The sequence below is a fragment of the Amia ocellicauda genome, chromosome 1 (assembly GCF_036373705.1).
Source record: "Amia ocellicauda isolate fAmiCal2 chromosome 1, fAmiCal2.hap1, whole genome shotgun sequence".
In the NCBI taxonomy this organism is placed as follows: Eukaryota; Metazoa; Chordata; class Actinopteri; order Amiiformes; family Amiidae; genus Amia; species Amia ocellicauda.
This window is the reverse complement of record NC_089850.1, coordinates 60106843-60125706: the sequence shown is the minus strand read 5'-3', so window position 1 is coordinate 60125706 and position 18864 is coordinate 60106843. Positions and strand designations below refer to the sequence as shown.

At 38.1% G+C, this 18864-nt stretch overlaps 1 protein-coding gene and 2 long non-coding RNA genes across 3 annotated transcripts; 1 reads left to right on the top strand and 2 right to left on the bottom strand.

The window, feature by feature from the left end:
* Positions 1 to 1688: 1688 nt before the first annotated feature.
* LOC136755948 (uncharacterized) lies at positions 1689 to 5022 on the bottom strand. The gene is made up of 3 exons (XR_010818060.1): positions 4882 to 5022; positions 3898 to 3983; positions 1689 to 1774 (listed from the first exon to the last, which is right to left on the bottom strand). It is a non-coding gene; the product is annotated as an uncharacterized LOC136755948 (long non-coding RNA).
* Positions 5023 to 6001: 979 nt separating this feature from the next.
* LOC136755970 (uncharacterized) lies at positions 6002 to 10442 on the top strand. The gene is made up of 3 exons (XR_010818082.1): positions 6002 to 6212; positions 9158 to 9286; positions 10151 to 10442. It is a non-coding gene; the product is annotated as an uncharacterized LOC136755970 (long non-coding RNA).
* A 123-nt stretch (positions 10443 to 10565) lies between these two features.
* On the bottom strand, positions 10566 to 18489 carry LOC136755688 (receptor-transporting protein 3). The gene is made up of 3 exons (XM_066712274.1): positions 18370 to 18489; positions 17741 to 17906; positions 10566 to 12550 (listed from the first exon to the last, which is right to left on the bottom strand). The coding sequence occupies exons 1-3, from the start codon at positions 18377 to 18379 to the stop codon at positions 12217 to 12219; spliced, it is 510 nt and encodes a 169-aa protein (XP_066568371.1). The 5' UTR covers positions 18380 to 18489; the 3' UTR covers positions 10566 to 12216.
* Positions 18490 to 18864: the final 375 nt, after the last annotated feature.

The window sequence follows — 18864 nt, the reverse complement described above, 5'->3', positions numbered from 1 at the left end:
GGGTTTTTGTTTCACATGGCCCCAGGGCTCTGCTACGGTGGCCCTGAAGTGCAACTGCTGAAAAAACAAAACAGCTGCTGAAAAAATAAAGCAGGGGCTGTGAGATTTGCATTAAGCATTATTATCTGTGTTAAGCATTATTTGGCAGTCTTAGGCCCAGCTCCTGTGCATAGAAGTTTTCACTGTATTCCTACAATGTGCACATTGTTTGAAAGCTTATTTTCTTGGCTACCAGCACATTTCATTCTCAAACACATCCGATTTGTCACCCGCCGTCATTCAGAGCCCGGGGGGTAAATGGCAGTCTGTTCCGGGGGTCTCATTCAGTTGGTCACAGATCACTCAGTTTCGGATTTCTTTGCAAATAGGCTTGTTTTGTTCAGAACAACCTAACGATGAATCCAGTATATATTATTTTATGTTCTATCAAACACAGGGAAATTCAGATCCAATTATGTAAAATCATTGGTATTAGTACACTGTGAACAGCGTTTACATTTTGAGCTCTCTACGGGTGTGTGTTGCTTCTACACTGGTAGAAATGTGGATGGTCTTATTTTGATAAGTAGACTGTCTGGTTCCAGAATATGTCATAATTGTCAATATTTTCTGAGATTTTGTATTCCTACTCAGACCAAGTATCCCCACACCCCAATGTTTTTTATACGGGGAGGTGGAAAAAAAAACATTGTTTTTGCATCAGAGAATGCTTCACTTGGCAAAAAACACAACAGTGAAGAGTACACATGGGATTAAAGAGAAGCACACAGATTTGGTGCCCTTTTAAGTCAGCTTAAGGGGTTAAATGTCTTTATTTCCAATTGTTTATTTGTGCTATGCTTTCATTTCAGAGTACATTAAGACATTAAACTGTGTACATTTCAATAAAAAACGGAAAAATGTAGCTGTTCTAAAACTTTTTACCGGTATTGTATAACTAATAAACATGAACAGCAGCAAACAATGAAGTCTGTATCCAAAGCCATAGTCAAAGTTCAAGTATACGTTCATTGCTCTTGTTTACAAAGCAATTCCTCTTCTCTTGCTCTCTCTCCATTTATCTCCCCCCGGCGCTCTGTCACCTAGTGCTTCCTTGTTTTATAAAGGGTTGGAGCCAGTCCAGGGTAATATATCTGGTTAAAGGTCCCACAGTAAACCTTGATAAGTGTTTGAATATTTGGACACTTTGATTATTGTTAACATGCATATTAAGAATAAGTTATTGCTTAAAGTTTGTGAGAATCTGTGCAGTACTGCCATTGTTGGGTCACCGAGCAATTGCACTTGTCTTTGTTAAAACATTTTGTACTTTTTTTTATAAGGTAATACCTGTCTACTTGAGTCATTCACTTGAACAGAGTCTAAGCAGGGAACAAAGTTTTTGGCTAGAACTGACCATAAGTGTATGATCAAAATATTTGGATTCCTCTTCCTCTTAGAGCTAATATTATTATTATTTTCTTATTTTTATTTCTTGGCAGACGCCCTTATCCAGGGTGACTTACAACATAAGTGCAAAACAAAGTGCAAAAATACAGTTACATGCAAGGCATCAATCATTACAAATTCAATTTAACTAGACGAGCCGCAGAGTTCTGGATGAGCTGGAGCGGCGGGTAGTAGTTGCAGGCAGGCCGGCCAGGAGGGAGTTGCAGTAGTCCAGGCGGGAGAGGACCAGGGACTGGACGAGCAGCTGGGTCGAGTAGTCGGTGAGGAAGGGTCAGATTCGGAATATGTTGCTCAGGAACATGTATTTTGCCAGCAAATTAGTGTACTGGAATATAAAAATACAAATGGGATGATTGTATTTGCATTTTCACCTAAATAAAGTTTGCATAAATGAAAATGCAATCGTGGGATTTGATGTGCATTTGAATTAAGTCCACTATATGCTTCCATACTGTTCTTGTGAATTGATTTCAAATACATTTCAAATTAAGTCAATCAATATGTTTGTTTTGCATCCACCAGTAATTGATGTAAGCATCTGGCATCAGACATAATGCATAATGGTGATAATAAAGTAAAAAAATGTGAGTAAAAAAATGAGTAAAATGTGACTAAAATTACATTGACTAAAACTAGACTAAAATGACAGGAGTTCTAATATTAACTAAAACTAATTAAAGATGATTAGTAACGAAATTAATAAAATGTGACTAAAACTGATAAGCATTTTAGTCCAAAGAGTAAGACTGAAACTAAATCCAAAAGTAACACTATGGGCCACCAAAAGTAATTCTGGACTATGGACAGTGTATGCTGAATTCCAGGGTGTCATGAAGGAGGGCAAGAGTGTAATAAATGCAGAAATCGTGAGCACACATAGGAAGACACATAGATCCAAGCTGCGGGGCAATTAGGAGGCGATGGTCTTGTTCGTTTCAAGTGCACCGCTGCATTGTCTCTCCTGATGGGCTCTGTGTTACCAGGAATGTCAACCCTTTCATAGCGGACTTTAACGGTTGAAAGACCTGAGGTCTTGTCAGAAATTTAAATACAAATAAGGACACATCAGCTCTGCATAAATATTCAAATGTATATGAATATGTATATATTTCTTGACCCATCAGCCCTTCATGCATCCCAGAATGCTTTGAGGAGGGAACGGTGACGTCACCCCTGCTGCTAAGTAACCCTGACACTTCAAAGTAGAGAAGCTAGGGCTCAGCCAATCCACATGCACATCCGGGACACTGCCCTCTGCTGACTGGACATTATTCACCTTTTGTTTAGAACTGTATAAAATGCAATTCCTGGAAGAGATCTGTAAAAAAGCTGTTTGAGCATGAGACTGCCTCATGTTCGCACTGTTATTCTTCTGGGCCGGCCTGCAATAAAGACTTCTTTTCCATTTGCAACACAACTGCAGTTTTTATCCTTTAAAGGGGTTTCTTCAACGGTGTTCACATTTGTTGCATTTATTTTAAAGTGTTTGCAGTGATCATCACCATTAGTCAACATTTCATTTTAGTCACAAAACACCAATACAAAAATATTTGTATTTTTAATTCACACAAATGTGGTATTTGAAATACATTTACAAAGAATAGGAAAATCAAATAGATTATATAAATAGTATTTTTCCCCCCAAAGTAATTTCAGACATACATACACATTGTTCACAATCAAATGATATACAGCCAAATATGGATAAATAAAAAATAAATGAACAAAATTGACATCCTGAATGCAAGAAGAATCAACTTACACAAACCTATAATTAAAAATTGTTACTAAAACTTAATTACTGATGTACTTGAACTATTCTATTTATTTACTTTTAAAGTACCTCTCTCTGGGATAGGTTTATTTAAATAAGACCTGTCCAAAACACAAAGCACATAAGATATTGGCGTTTAAATCCAGTTGCTTGACCCGTGTATCTTCCCAGATAGAACAAAATAAACTGTAGTCTTTATAAGTATTACACGTACTTACAATTTACAGACAAGCCTATTTAAGTTTTCAAGAAAATGTTTCACGATATCAGTGATTAGCAGAAAACGTGATACACCTTCTTTGACATTGGCACATTATTGATATGTCTGATGTATGTCGGTTTGTATGTCGGTGCCCCCTCAGTTGGAATATTGTGGCCCCTCACATTTTATTTTGATGCGGTTATTAATTGTCCATGTAGAAATGTCTTATGGTCATATACATTCTCGTTACAAAACTGACGTGCATCGCATTTCGCCAGCACCTTGGGGACCCGAGACCTCAGACACAATTCGAGCTCTGAGCGCTTCCCCGCCCCCGCTAATCAAGGACACACTTGTGGCCCCTGCCGAGTTCATCCAGCCGCCGGGACTGATCAAGATGCACTTTCACTTGTTTAAAAATGCATAGGCTACAAAAATGCAAAGTATAAATATGCAAGATAATTAAACTTACTGTATATAAAGGCGGGGTGACACGCCGGGAGGTCGAGTTCAGTGGGAGTTTAATGAACAGAAAGATCTGTGAGTTTGGGAGAGAATCTGAAGAAACAGGGGGAATAAAGTACCTCTGCAACAGATTAATAAACCACAGTTTTTGTCTTCAAAAACTCTGCCTCGAGCGCTTTTATTTCATTAGCGACCAAAAAGGCAAGGTCGCTACAATATGAATCCAAATACAGTATAATCGTAAATCAATTCTAAATATTTTGTAGTCATTTTGTATTACTTTAGTATAAATACATGTTCATTTGGATTCATATTGGTTTTTTTCTGACTTCATGTGAACGAAAATACACAAATTCGCCCGTTTTCTCATTGGAAATAAGTAAATTTCAAAATATCACTGTCCTGGTCACAAAAACAAAGTTTGTGGGGAATAATAGCTATTTTCTATACGTTTGAAGCCGCATGTTAGGTCTTAAAGACTAAAATAAATAAAGTAATTGCGTGCCTTTTGTCATATCTTCCCGCTTCCTTGTTCTGCATTCAAGTCTAATAATTTGGAGAAATTATAAAATAAACAGAGCCTACATATTTTAGTTAATTAATATAAAAACAGTTCTGTCATCAGTTTTCCCATTCATAATTCACAGTGTCTGCATGAAGACACCATGTATTTAGGTTTTGATCCATTTAAACCTCTGGTGATCGAAAGGCATTGATAACTGCTGTCCTGCACTGTACTTTAAAAAAAGAAAAAAGAAAAGAAAACACTGTACAGGTTGTAGGATACTGAGAGGGAACCAGCACTGTTTTATTATCAACCAGTATTGGTATTTGTGACTAAACAAATAAATAATGAAAAGGGATCTCAGACAGAGTGTTTATATGGTTATAAACGTGTTTCTTTTAAATCGTAGATTTATCAATAAAGTTGTAGCTGTAGTTTTACATAGTTTCCGATCAATCATTCGTAGAATAAACGCATTTAAGTTACCTCGCTCTGCTCTTTATAATACACTTTTAAATTGTCCAGCTGTTTTCGTCTTCAGTCAGGCGCTATTACAGCTGCTGTTCTGTCCGACAGGTTTTCTGTGCCTTGTATCTGTCATGTAACAGGAACACTGTGTCTGATATATAGCCTAAGCCTGTTGCTCAAATATGCGTAGGTTAGTATTTCACAACCTTTGGAGTTGTAGGGTTAGTCTGTCTTTTATCTGTAAAATGACATAAGAAAATAATATTTCAATGGGTTTTTTCCCCACTGAACCGGATGGAAATTGAAAGATGTTTGGTATCAGTGACACATTAACAAGCATATTCATATTGTACGCTTATGATGATTGTACTGAAATTCTACACAAAATGTGTATATTTTGCAATAAATCTAATTTACAAGGAGGGTTTGTGTTTGTTACTGCCACCTTTTTTTAAGTTGTCTTAGTAATCAGAGAGGGAACAAATTCAGGTTAAAAAATGTATTGCAAATTACCATAAATAATGCAATTCTACAAAGACAATTGAAGAGTGCCGTCGTGGGCGTCCCACCCCATAAACCATAATACTCGGTTTCACACCAACATTAATACTATATTTATAAATAAGGAATTACTCCATTAACTCTGTGGATCAAAAAAAAAAAAAGTGAAAGCTAATCAATTTCTACCAAAGTATAAAACAAACCCAGTCCAGTGAGCGTGTAGGGAGTATTTTGTTCAGTTAGTCAACAACTTAGACCGCATGCACTTACATGAGGAAGTAAAAGATTCCGTGCTTAACTGCGGGTGTTGTGGGGAGTGTTTATGTATTTATTAACCCACCGGTTAAGTATTGGAAGACTGTTTATAACACAGTGTAACTTTTTTTTTTTTTTTTTTTTTTGTTCCTGTGTAGTAAGTGTTATTTCCTAATTGCTTATGCCTCAAAAGTACACTCTTGGTGTCATGGTCTCAGGGGTGGACTGCAGGGCAAGGGAGTTAGGACCCAGGTGCAGTGTTTGTAGAGTTGGCAGACAGGACACAAGGAGTAATCAAATACGTAGTCGAGGTCACAGGTTGGGGTTGGGGTTGGGGTTGGGGTTGGCCCACAAGGAACCGGACTTGGTGACACAGGTTGAACTGACAACACTTTGCCCTGAGTGAGGCCAGTGAGGGGTTTATAAAGGGAAGCAGAAACTAGGAAGGCAGGAGCAGGACCAATGAGAGCAAAGGAAAGGAACAGAAGTGCACAAGGGTGTGGAGGAATATTAATTGAAAGATTGACAAAGGAAAGCAGTGAAGGGAGAAGAAAAAGGCAAGGGAACATTGGCGGCCTCTAGGTGGAAAGAGGGTAAGGGCTTGGAACCATGACACTTAGAACTAATGTGTTAAAAGCAACACGTGATGTGTTGTTTTTAACACATTACGGAGTGTGATTAAGGCCAAGACATGTTGTGTTAAAGTTAACACAAGCTGTGTGTAGGAATATTAGCACAAATAATGTGTTATTCAATTAACAGTTATGGGTTAGTTTTACTAAGAAGATGTGTTGTTTTTGTGTAGTAATATTAGCACAAATAAGGTGTTATTTAATTAACATGGTTATGGGTTAGTTTTACTCAGAAGATGTGTTGGTTTTGTGTAGGAATATTAGTACAAATAATATGTTATTTCATGAACACTGTAATATGTTAATTATACTCAACACGTTGGCTTATTAAAGATAAACAAAATATGAATTTAACAAAGGAAACTATGTAGTAGTTTAATGTAAACAGATAAACCTTAATATTTATTATTACTATTGCAAACATATAGCAGATGTCTTTGTCTTAAATAATGTATTCAGTACACAACAAATTACAATCATAAACAATTTATGCAAGACATAGTATAGTACATAAAAAATGCAATCATTTTAATGAATTGTACTTATTTACATTAAAGATGCTTTTCTGAAAATGAATTATGTCAAATAAAGGATAATACTAATTTTTGTTAAAGTTATATACAGCATATTATGCACTACATATCTGTGGAATAATCCACTTTTTAAATTAAGTTAACATCTCTTAAACGTCTAAATCTGGATATTTTAAGTGTAAATAACATGAATGAATACATAATAAATAAATAACACTAAATATGTTATACATTCAATGTTGGCACGTATAACAGCCCCACATACAGACTCAGTGCAGTGTATCTTGTTGCTGCGCTGCTGGGCTGCGCTGCTTAATGCGCTTCAGCGTGACACGTCTAGTACACAGCAGTACACAGGTCGAAAGTGAAGTAACATGATAATGTATCCGTTTCTATGTTTGATTAAACGAAGTATTATTTAAACTGCACTATATAAATTACAGTCCCCAGAGACAATAACGAAACCCATTATAACGCACTGGTGGTTTCTGTATGAAGTTGGGGTGGGGACTCGAACCCCGGTCTCCTGCGCCACTGAAAGACTACCGAGGCTTCAGAATCGTCACAGTATTACATTACTGGCATATTGTACTTTAAGATTATTTTTTTAATATTGGATATGTAACTATTACTATACTACTACTACTACTACTTTAAGCTGTCCTTGTAGAAAAATCGAATCGCCAACGTAACACTATAACCCTTAAAAAGTACATTAAATAAAAAATAATCGTCTACGTTATATCTAATATACGGAAGAGCACTGGAGCCATGCTCAAAAAAAAAATTCTGAGGGTTTTTGTTTCACATGGCCCCAGGGCTCTGCTACGGTGGCCCTGAAGTGCAACTGCTGAAAAAACAAAACAGCTGCTGAAAAAATAAAGCAGGGGCTGTGAGATTTGCATTAAGCATTATTATCTGTGTTAAGCATTATTTGGCAGTCTTAGGCCCAGCTCCTGTGCATAGAAGTTTTCACTGTATTCCTACAATGTGCACATTGTTTGAAAGCTTATTTTCTTGGCTACCAGCACATTTCATTCTCAAACACATCCGATTTGTCACCCGCCGTCATTCAGAGCCCGGGGGGTAAATGGCAGTCTGTTCCGGGGGTCTCATTCAGTTGGTCACAGATCACTCAGTTTCGGATTTCTTTGCAAATAGGCTTGTTTTGTTCAGAACAACCTAACGATGAATCCAGTATATATTATTTTATGTTCTATCAAACACAGGGAAATTCAGATCCAATTATGTAAAATCATTGGTATTAGTACACTGTGAACAGCGTTTACATTTTGAGCTCTCTACGGGTGTGTGTTGCTTCTACACTGGTAGAAATGTGGATGGTCTTATTTTGATAAGTAGACTGTCTGGTTCCAGAATATGTCATAATTGTCAATATTTTCTGAGATTTTGTATTCCTACTCAGACCAAGTATCCCCACACCCCAATGTTTTTTATACGGGGAGGTGGAAAAAAAAACATTGTTTTTGCATCAGAGAATGCTTCACTTGGCAAAAAACACAACAGTGAAGAGTACACATGGGATTAAAGAGAAGCACACAGATTTGGTGCCCTTTTAAGTCAGCTTAAGGGGTTAAATGTCTTTATTTCCAATTGTTTATTTGTGCTATGCTTTCATTTCAGAGTACATTAAGACATTAAACTGTGTACATTTCAATAAAAAACGGAAAAATGTAGCTGTTCTAAAACTTTTGACCGGTATTGTATAACTAATAAACATGAACAGCAGCAAACAATGAAGTCTGTATCCAAAGCCATAGTCAAAGTTCAAGTATACGTTCATTACTCTTGTTTACAAAGCAATTCCTCTTCTCTTGCTCTCTCTCCATTTATCTCCCATCGGCGCTCTGTCACCTAGTGCTTCCTTGTTTTATAAAGGGTTGGAGCCAGTCCAGGGTAATATATCTGGTTAAAGGTCCCACAGTAAACCTTGATAAGTGTTTGAATATTTGGACACTTTGATTATTGTTAACATGCATATTAAGAATAAGTTATTGCTTAAAGTTTGTGAGAATCTGTGCAGTACTGCCATTGTTGGGTCACCGAGCAATTGCACTTGTCTTTGTTAAAACATTTTGTACTTTTTTTTATAAGGTAATACCTGTCTACTTGAGTCATTCACTTGAACAGAGTCTAAGCAGGGAACAAAGTTTTTGGCTAGAACTGACCATAAGTGTATGATCAAAATATTTGGATTCCTCTTCCTCTTAGAGCTAATATTATTATTATTTTCTTATTTTTATTTCTTGGCAGACGCCCTTATCCAGGGTGACTTACAACATAAGTGCAAAACAAAGTGCAAAAATACAGTTACATGCAAGGCATCAATCATTACAAATTCAATTTAACTAGACGAGCCGCAGAGTTCTGGATGAGCTGGAGCGGCGGGTAGTAGTTGCAGGCAGGCCGGCCAGGAGGGAGTTGCAGTAGTCCAGGCGGGAGAGGACCAGGGACTGGACGAGCAGCTGGGTCGAGTAGTCGGTGAGGAAGGGTCAGATTCGGAATATGTTGCTCAGGAACATGTATTTTGCCAGCAAATTAGTGTACTGGAATATAAAAATACAAATGGGATGATTGTATTTGCATTTTCACCTAAATAAAGTTTGCATAAATGAAAATGCAATCGTGGGATTTGATGTGCATTTGAATTAAGTCCACTATATGCTTCCATACTGTTCTTGTGAATTGATTTCAAATACATTTCAAATTAAGTCAATCAATATGTTTGTTTTGCATCCACCAGTAATTGATGTAAGCATCTGGCATCAGACATAATGCATAATGGTGATAATAAAGTAAAAAAATGTGAGTAAAAAAATGAGTAAAATGTGACTAAAATTACATTGACTAAAACTAGACTAAAATGACAGGAGTTCTAATATTAACTAAAACTAATTAAAGATGATTAGTAACGAAATTAATAAAATGTGACTAAAACTGATAAGCATTTTAGTCCAAAGAGTAAGACTGAAACTAAATCCAAAAGTAACACTATGGGCCACCAAAAGTAATTCTGGACTATGGACAGTGTATGCTGAATTCCAGGGTGTCATGAAGGAGGGCAAGAGTGTAATAAATGCAGAAATCGTGAGCACACATAGGAAGACACATAGATCCAAGCTGCGGGGCAATTAGGAGGAGATGGTCTTGTTCGTTTCAAGTGCACCGCTGCATTGTCTCTCCTGATGGGCTCTGTGTTACCAGGAATGTCAACCCTTTCATAGCGGACTTTAACGGTTGAAAGACCTGAGGTCTTGTCAGAAATTTAAATACAAATAAGGACACATCAGCTCTGCATAAATATTCAAATGTATATGAATATGTATATATTTCTTGACCCATCAGCCCTTCATGCATCCCAGAATGCTTTGAGGAGGGAACGGTGACGTCACCCCTGCTGCTAAGTAACCCTGACACTTCAAAGTAGAGAAGCTAGGGCTCAGCCAATCCACATGCACATCCGGGACACTGCCCTCTGCTGACTGGACATTATTCACCTTTTGTTTAGAACTGTATAAAATGCAATTCCTGGAAGAGATCTGTAAAAAAGCTGTTTGAGCATGAGACTGCCTCATGTTCGCACTGTTATTCTTCTGGGCCGGCCTGCAATAAAGACTTCTTTTCCATTTGCAACACAACTGCAGTTTTTATCCTTTAAAGGGGTTTCTTCAACGGTGTTCACATTTGTTGCATTTATTTTAAAGTGTTTGCAGTGATCATCACCATTAGTCAACATTTCATTTTAGTCACAAAACACCAATACAAAAATATTTGTATTTTTAATTCACACAAATGTGGTATTTGAAATACATATACAAAGAATAGGAAAATCAAATAGATTATATAAATAGTATTTTTCCCCCCAAAGTAATTTCAGACATACATACACATTGTTCACAATCAAATGATATACAGCCAAATATGGATAAATAAAAAATAAATGAACAAAATTGACATCCTGAATGCAAGAAGAATCAACTTACACAAACCTATAATTAAAAATTGTTACTAAAACTTAATTACTGATGTACTTGAACTATTCTATTTATTTACTTTTAAAGTACCTCTCTCTGGGATAGGTTTATTTAAATAAGACCTGTCCAAAACACAAAGCACATAAGATATTGTAATGATTTAGAGATAGGACTCTTTCGGGGGTGGTAATATTACTGTTTTACGTTTATTTTAAATTTACTTTAACATTTACTTTTGTATTCAATTGACAAAATTTCAACATGCATAAATTTGAATTTTGTGGGGTCTCCTGTGTGACAAGCAGTGCTATGCATAATTTCCTGTAAGTGCAAAAAAAGTATGGCTGTATTTGAAACTGCATACTATCCTATTACATACTGCATGCCACATACTGATTTTCTGACTAGTAAGTAGTACAGTATGCAGTATGAAGATTAATGATTCAGTGTACTATATAAAAACAAACAAAAAAAATGTTTCGTAAAGTTAAACTATGTTGTTGAAAACTACTTTTTATATGAGGAAACATAAATACAATGAACAAATTATCAATAAAATTAACCATGTAGTTACATTTGAATTGCAGAGAGCTTCCTCATTTGTAGACTAGTCATCCATTTTTGTAATTGAATGGAACGTCAGCCAACTGTGAAACATGATGGGAAGCAATATTGTAGTTGTATACTACATATATGGCTAATGTAGCCAGTGTTGTCAATTTAGCGCCTAGCAACAAATCTAGTGACTTTTTGGACAAACCTTAGCTACCTTCCGTAGAAGAAAGTCGCCAGTACTGCCCTGCGATGGCGTGGTCTTGCTGTCCTGCCCGGACTCGGAGGCTCACCTCTCTGCATCTACTCTGTTCAGTGAGACTGACAGAGACAGAGGGGAGCAGGCGAGAAGGCGGAGCAGCACAATCAGTTGACCGCACGGCAGTTGACATAGACTTGAATGAGCTGCACATGTGCAAACAGCGTTGTCAAGGACCAATCACGAATCTGTATTGTTTGCAAATGAGACGCGATGATGTCACGACTAAGCTAATCAGCATATGACATCATCTAGCGACACTTGACGACTTTTCTAGCAGACTTTAGCTACTTTCCATTGAAACTAGTTGGCAACACTGAATGTATCAAGCCATCTGGGTACTTTTACCATACTAAGTAGTATACTATGTCCAATATGCATACTACTGAAATGTTGGTATGTAGTACATGTAGTATGGTAGATGAGGATTTGAATACAGCCTATGTGAATTTAACTTTTTTTAAATAATTTACTACATAAACAGTATACTAGGACGATTAGTATACTATCCACAGTTAAGTGCATAGTCCGTAGTATGCAATTTGAGACACGGCTATACAGTAGCCTATATTTCATAGCAGCTAAGGCCAACAACGTTATGACCTCTTTTCAAGCATCCAACAGTCCTACTCATCTTTGCAACAGATGCCCTGGCTGCAGGCTTCACACAGCGAGCTCTCGTGTGGTTTGGTCCTAACTGTTTCAGAGCAGACAGGATTGTATTCCCCGTCATCTGCACAGCCGTAGCAGTTCTTCTTAATTTTGCCCATCAGTCTAAGGAGAAGCTCCTCCACCGCCTGCTTGGTAAACCCCGGCTTTTCGTACTTGCCGCTGCAATGTCGACACGCCTGCCTGAACGCCCTCATCAGGACGGTGCCCCGGTCGCTGCGCAGCCGGTAGTGAAAGACAACCATGATCTGGGCGGAAGGCCACGTTTTGGAGCAGTTGCTGCACTTAAACCTGCGGAGAGAAAAAGGGGATGATTAGACTAGTTAGATAGTAACCTTTTACAAAATGGTAGATTTTATAGCTGTGATTTCAAACATAGAGAAATAATATTAACCTGTGAAAAGTAAATTGTATCACAACTGCTGCAAATCTATTAACTGATTATTTTGATTCAACATTATTATATAATACTAAAGGCAAATTGCCTCTGCCATTTTAGCATGTAAATGTAATGAGTATTAATATTCATTTGTATGTATTTCACCCAAATCCTTCCTTTAGTTCTTATTTTTACATATTTGTGGAGAGTATCGATTGCTCGGTAGTGTATTGCTCTGTAATGTATCGATTGCTCTGTAGTGTATCGATTGCTCTGTAGTCTATTGCTTTGTAGTGTATCGCTCTGTAGTGTATCGATTGCTCTGTAGTGTATCGATTGTTCTGTAGTGTATCGCTCTGCAGTGTATCGATTGCTCTGTAGTCTATTGCTTTGTAGTGTATCGATTGCTCTGTAGTGTATCGCTCTGTAGTGTATCGATTGCTCTGTAGTCTATTGCTTTGTAGTGTATCGATTGCTCTGTAGTGTATCGCTCTGTAGTGTATCGATTGCTCTGTAGTCTATTGCTTTGTAGTGTATCGATTGTTCTGTAGTGTATCGCTCTGTAGTGTATCGATTGCTCTGTAGTGTATTGCTTTGTAGTGTATCGATTGTTCTGTAGTGTATCGCTCTGTAGTGTATCGGTTGCTCTGCAGTGTATCGATTGCTCTGTAGTCTATTGCTTTGTAGTGTATCGATTGCTCTGTAGTGTATCGCTCTGTAGTGTATCGATTGCTCTGTAGTCTATTGCTTTGTAGTGTATCGATTGCTCTGTAGTCTATTGCTTTGTAGTGTATCGATTGCTCTGTAGTGTATTTCTCTGTAGTGTATCGATTGCTCTGTAGTGTATCGCTCTGTAGTGTATCGATTGCTCTGCAGTGTATCGATTGCTCTGTAGTGTATCGCTCTGTAGTGTATCGATTGCTCTGCAGTGTATCGATTGCTCTGTAGTGTATCGCTCTGTAGTGTATCGATTGCTCTGCAGTGTATCGATTGCTCTGTAGTCTATTGCTCTGCAGTGTATCGATTCCTCTGTAGTGTATCGCTCTGTAGTGTATCGATTGCTCTGTAGTGTATCGCTCTGTAGTGTATCGATTGCTCTGTAGTGTATCGCTCTGTAGTGTATCGATTGCTCTGTAGTGTATCGATTGCTCTGTAGTCTATTGCTTTGTAGTGTATCGATTGTTCTGTAGTGTATCGCTCTGTAGTGTATCGATTGCTCTGTAGTGTATTGCTTTGTAGTGTATCGATTGCTCTGTAGTGTATCGCTCTGTAGTGTATCGATTGTTCTGTAGTGTATCGCTCTGTAGTGTATCGATTGCTCTGCAGTCTATTGCTCTGCAGTGTATCGATTCCTCTGTAGTGTATCGCTCTGTAGTGTATCGATTGCTCTGCAGTGTATCGATTGCTCTGTAGTCTATTGCTTTGTAGTGTATCGATTGCTCTGTAGTGTATCGCTCTGTAGTGTATCGATTGCTCTGCAGTGTATCGATTGCTCTGTAGTGTATCGCTCTGTAGTGTATCGATTGCTCTGCAGTGTATCGATTGTTCTGTAGTGTATCGCTCTGTAGTGTATCGATTGCTCTGTAGTGTATCGATTGCTCTGCAGTGTATCGATTGCTCTGTAGTCTATTGCTCTGCAGTGTATCGATTCCTCTGTAGTGTATCGCTCTGTAGTGTATCGATTGCTCTGTAGTGTATCGCTCTGTAGTGTATCGATTGCTCTGTAGTGTATCGCTCTGTAGTGTATCGATTGCTCTGTAGTGTATCGATTGCTCTGTAGTGTATCGATTGCTCTGTAGTCTATTGCTTTGTAGTGTATCGATTGTTCTGTAGTGTATCGCTCTGTAGTGTATCGATTGCTCTGTAGTGTATTGCTTTGTAGTGTATCGATTGCTCTGTAGTGTATCGCTCTGTAGTGTATCGATTGTTCTGTAGTGTATCGCTCTGTAGTGTATCGATTGCTCTGCAGTCTATTGCTCTGCAGTGTATCGATTCCTCTGTAGTGTATCGCTCTGTAGTGTATCGATTGCTCTGCAGTGTATCGATTGCTCTGTAGTCTATTGCTTTGTAGTGTATCGATTGCTCTGTAGTGTATCGCTCTGTAGTGTATCGATTGCTCTGCAGTGTATCGATTGCTCTGTAGTGTATCGCTCTGTAGTGTATCGATTGCTCTGCAGTGTATCGATTGTTCTGTAGTGTATCGCTCTGTAGTGTATCGATTGCTCTGTAGTGTATCGATTGCTCTGCAGTGTATCGATTGCTCTGTAGTCTATTGCTCTGCAGTGTATCGATTCCTCTGTAGTGTATCGCTCTGTAGTGTATCGATTGCTCTGTAGTGTATCGCTCTGTAGTGTATCGATTGCTCTGTAGTGTATCGCTCTGTAGTGTATCGATTGCTCTGTAGCGTATCGATTGCTCTGTAGTGTATCGATTGCTCTGTAGTCTATTGCTTTGTAGTGTATCGATTGTTCTGTAGTGTATCGCTCTGTAGTGTATCGATTGCTCTGTAGTGTATTGCTTTGTAGTGTATCGATTGCTCTGTAGTGTATCGCTCTGTAGTGTATCGATTGTTCTGTAGTGTATCGCTCTGTAGTGTATCGATTGCTCTGCAGTCTATTGCTCTGCAGTGTATCGATTCCTCTGTAGTGTATCGCTCTGTAGTGTATCGATTGCTCTGCAGTGTATCGATTGCTCTGTAGTCTATTGCTTTGTAGTGTATCGATTGCTCTGTAGTGTATCGCTCTGTAGTGTATCGATTGCTCTGCAGTGTATCGATTGCTCTGTAGTGTATCGCTCTGTAGTGTATCGATTGCTCTGCAGTGTATCGATTGTTCTGTAGTGTATCGCTCTGTAGTGTATCGATTGCTCTGCAGTGTATCGATTGCTCTGTAGTGTATCGCTCTGTAGTGTATCGATTGCTCTGCAGTGTATCGATTGCTCTGTAGTCTATTGCTCTGCAGTGTATCGATTGCTCTGTAGTGTATCGCTCTGTAGTGTATCGATTGCTCTGTAGTGTATCGCTCTGTAGTGTATCGATTGCTCTGTAGTGTATTGCTCTGGCCTGCGGGACTACCCAGTCAGCAGCGCGGGGTTCTTACTCCTCAGTCTGGCCGCGTTCACGACACGCATACTTTGCCGAGTCTGCGCAGACTTCTCGCAGACTCTGCGACGAAACGGTCCAAGTTACCCGTCTGCGTGAACTCACGTCACAATGCGACTCATCCACAGGCTGCAAAGTCTGCACAGCCGCGCAGCTGCTCAAGAGGAACAACAAACGAGCGCTGTGTGACGAAGACGTGCGTGTCAATCAGAGACAGAGACACTGCATGGGCAGCGCCACCTAGTCAGGGGATGTGAATCGCTTTGAGTCATGAAGGATCTTATTCATTTCATGCTAGATAAGTACAACATAAATATAATATTTTAAAGATTGACAGTTCAACAATAAAATAAAATGCATGTTTAGTGATGTACGTATACATTATAACCTAATTTCCACGTATTATGTGAATTTGCACACCTGGCAAGTTAATCCATAATAATACATACAAAATATTGTACATGTGTATTTCTCTGAATGCACAGGTTTAATGTAGATTCGAAACCAGTGTAAAGATAATATTGTACACACAAACAAAATCTGTTGTAATTAATTTGATCAGTATGTGAGTATTTATCCCTTAAGTGTCCCAACAATGAGTAGGAATACAGATTTCTACTAATTAAAGATTATTAACGGATCGTAAAGCTACTTAATATGATGTGAACTGATTAAATTGCCCAATATTCTGATTACGTTGTAAAGTATGAAGCTGGTGCAGCACGAAGGGAACTTTGATTGCATGAACTTCTGTGATTAGGACCGCTTTCTCTCAACACCGACTCCATGTTTGTTCTGCTGAGTCTGCAGCTCCAGTGTCAGAGCTGTCCACGCTCCGTCTGCACAGTCCGTGACGTCACACGCAGACTCCCGTCTGCAGTCTAGCCGGCAGAGTAGTGTCGTGAACGCAGCCAAAGGCTCTACTGAGGAGAGGTACGTGTTTGTGTATGCGCTAATGTACATATAATATACACGTTTAGAACAAGTGAAACTTTATGTAAATATGTTAGAATGTATTCCAATATTGTTATGTTGCTAAGGAATGATCAAGTGAGGTGTGCACTGCGCGCAGCATGGAGAAGCTCATCGCCATTCATTCTGCATTGACTGCATTTATTTAATCTAATTCAGGTATGTTAATCTATACTTGTATTGTTGTTTATTGCGTTTATGTTGCCATTATTTACAATATAGCCGGTGGTCTTTTAATGTAATGTGTTTGACATACAAATGTCAGGGCAATTCCTTTTGTCATCGTTTCCTTTTAAAATGTTACATCTTTACAGCAGGAATATATATATATATATATTTTCTATACACTATAAGAATGTTAACTTCTGAATTGTATACAACCATCTAATTTACCTAAGTATTGCAATATATTGTTTTTGTTTTAACTGTTTACAGCTGCAACATTGTCAATTATGGCTCCATTATCACTGTCTTACTAGTATTATGTACTTAACATTTTAGGGGTGACTGATGGAGCAACAGATTATACTGTTTTTCACTATTTTAATATCTACATTTGGGGTAATGTTTAAGCTAAAATTAAAAATCAATTGGATTGTTTAATGCAATATATACATATTTCTCCGGTATCTCAGATGTGTGGCAAACCTGGATTGTATACTCTTATAACTATTGTATTAAATTTAACACATTCAGTAAAATGTAACGAATTAGAACACAATAATGTTTATTTTTAACAGAATAATGTGTTTTCCTCACACAGACTTTTATTGTAATTTTACACAAGCTTATGGTATCCTTAAACATGCACATAATGGGTTAGATTTAATACATTCGTTCTAAGAGTGCATTTGACCTTTGTGATATCAAGAAATGTATTGTAATGCATAAACGTGATAGAAATATTTAAATATATATTAAGACGTTGATAATAAAAGTACATATTTTAATTAATGGGGTTTTAACGGCTTGACGGTATTATTGGGAAGACAAAGCCAGGATGAAATCCTCAGACGTGTAGGCTACTTACGTGCCATAGATACAGCGGCTGTAAATCTTCCAGCCCCGTCTTCTCTCCTCCTGGCTGGCATCCTCCTTCAGGCTGTGATTGAACTGGAAGCTCCAGCTGTCATTGTATTCCAGCTCGTCTTCCAGCAGTTCATTGAAAGTGTCCTTCCAGAGAGTGGGGCTCCAGTCTGAAGTGCACAATGGCGTAATAAGTACAATCATGTATCAAGCTTGTAGGGATCTGTCATAATCGAAGTTCTTGGAAAAACACTTGCCTTTTAAAATAAAGCTCACAAGTTTAATAGGTTATTATTTTGTCTTAAAATATCAAATAACGTTTTGCTTAGCTTTGCTTATAAGACATTCATATTTGCAACAGATTCACCACTCCCCACCATCTGTATCATCAACACTTTGCAGGTTTAAATAATTACTTGTATTATTGAAAATGAATACTTAAAATACGCCATTCGTCATCACAGGTACGTGGAAAAATGAAGTCACGAATGTGGTCATGACAAGGTCTTAACAAACTATAGGCTTATAGTTTTAAGGACAGGTAGGGGCATCAGAAATAAACGGTGCAAGTAAAGCAATACTAAGAATATGACTGCAAATCTCTCCATTAGCAACATATTTGAAGTCACATACCTGTACTCATTTGTTTCTGCTGCTATTCGCTGCGTCCGACTGTACATGAAAGGTTCACCCACAGACTGAGGTCCCGGTGATGCCGCCGATGCTGCCCGTTCACAGCTGCATTAATAAGCGCCTCGCAGTGACGCTGGGATTCAAAATCGAAACTGCGTCGCCCACTTTCGATTCCAAGTCGGGACGGTAGTTAACAGGGCGGGGAGACAGAGCCCATCATGAAAACCTTACCAAAAAACACCTTTTCTAAGAAATCTTATTTACAATCGTATTTAGTCGACTTGGATACAAAATATAGTGATCCCTATTATTATTTTTGTTCGTTTATTGACAGACAGCATACAAGAACAATACAAAAGTGCAATAATACAGTACAAACTCAAGCATAATTCAGTTACAATTTTATAATTACAGAAGTGCATAGGTAAAATATACATTTAACATAACATACAAGTCATGCATCCTAGTTGTAGTAGGTAACATTAACAAGCGCAG

Coding starts and splice junctions, on each gene's coding strand:
- LOC136755688 (XM_066712274.1), bottom strand. Junction 12,551..17,740: donor AGCCGCTGTATCTATGGCAC/GTAAGTAGCCTA, acceptor TTCTCTCCGCAG/GTTTAAGTGCAGCAACTGCT.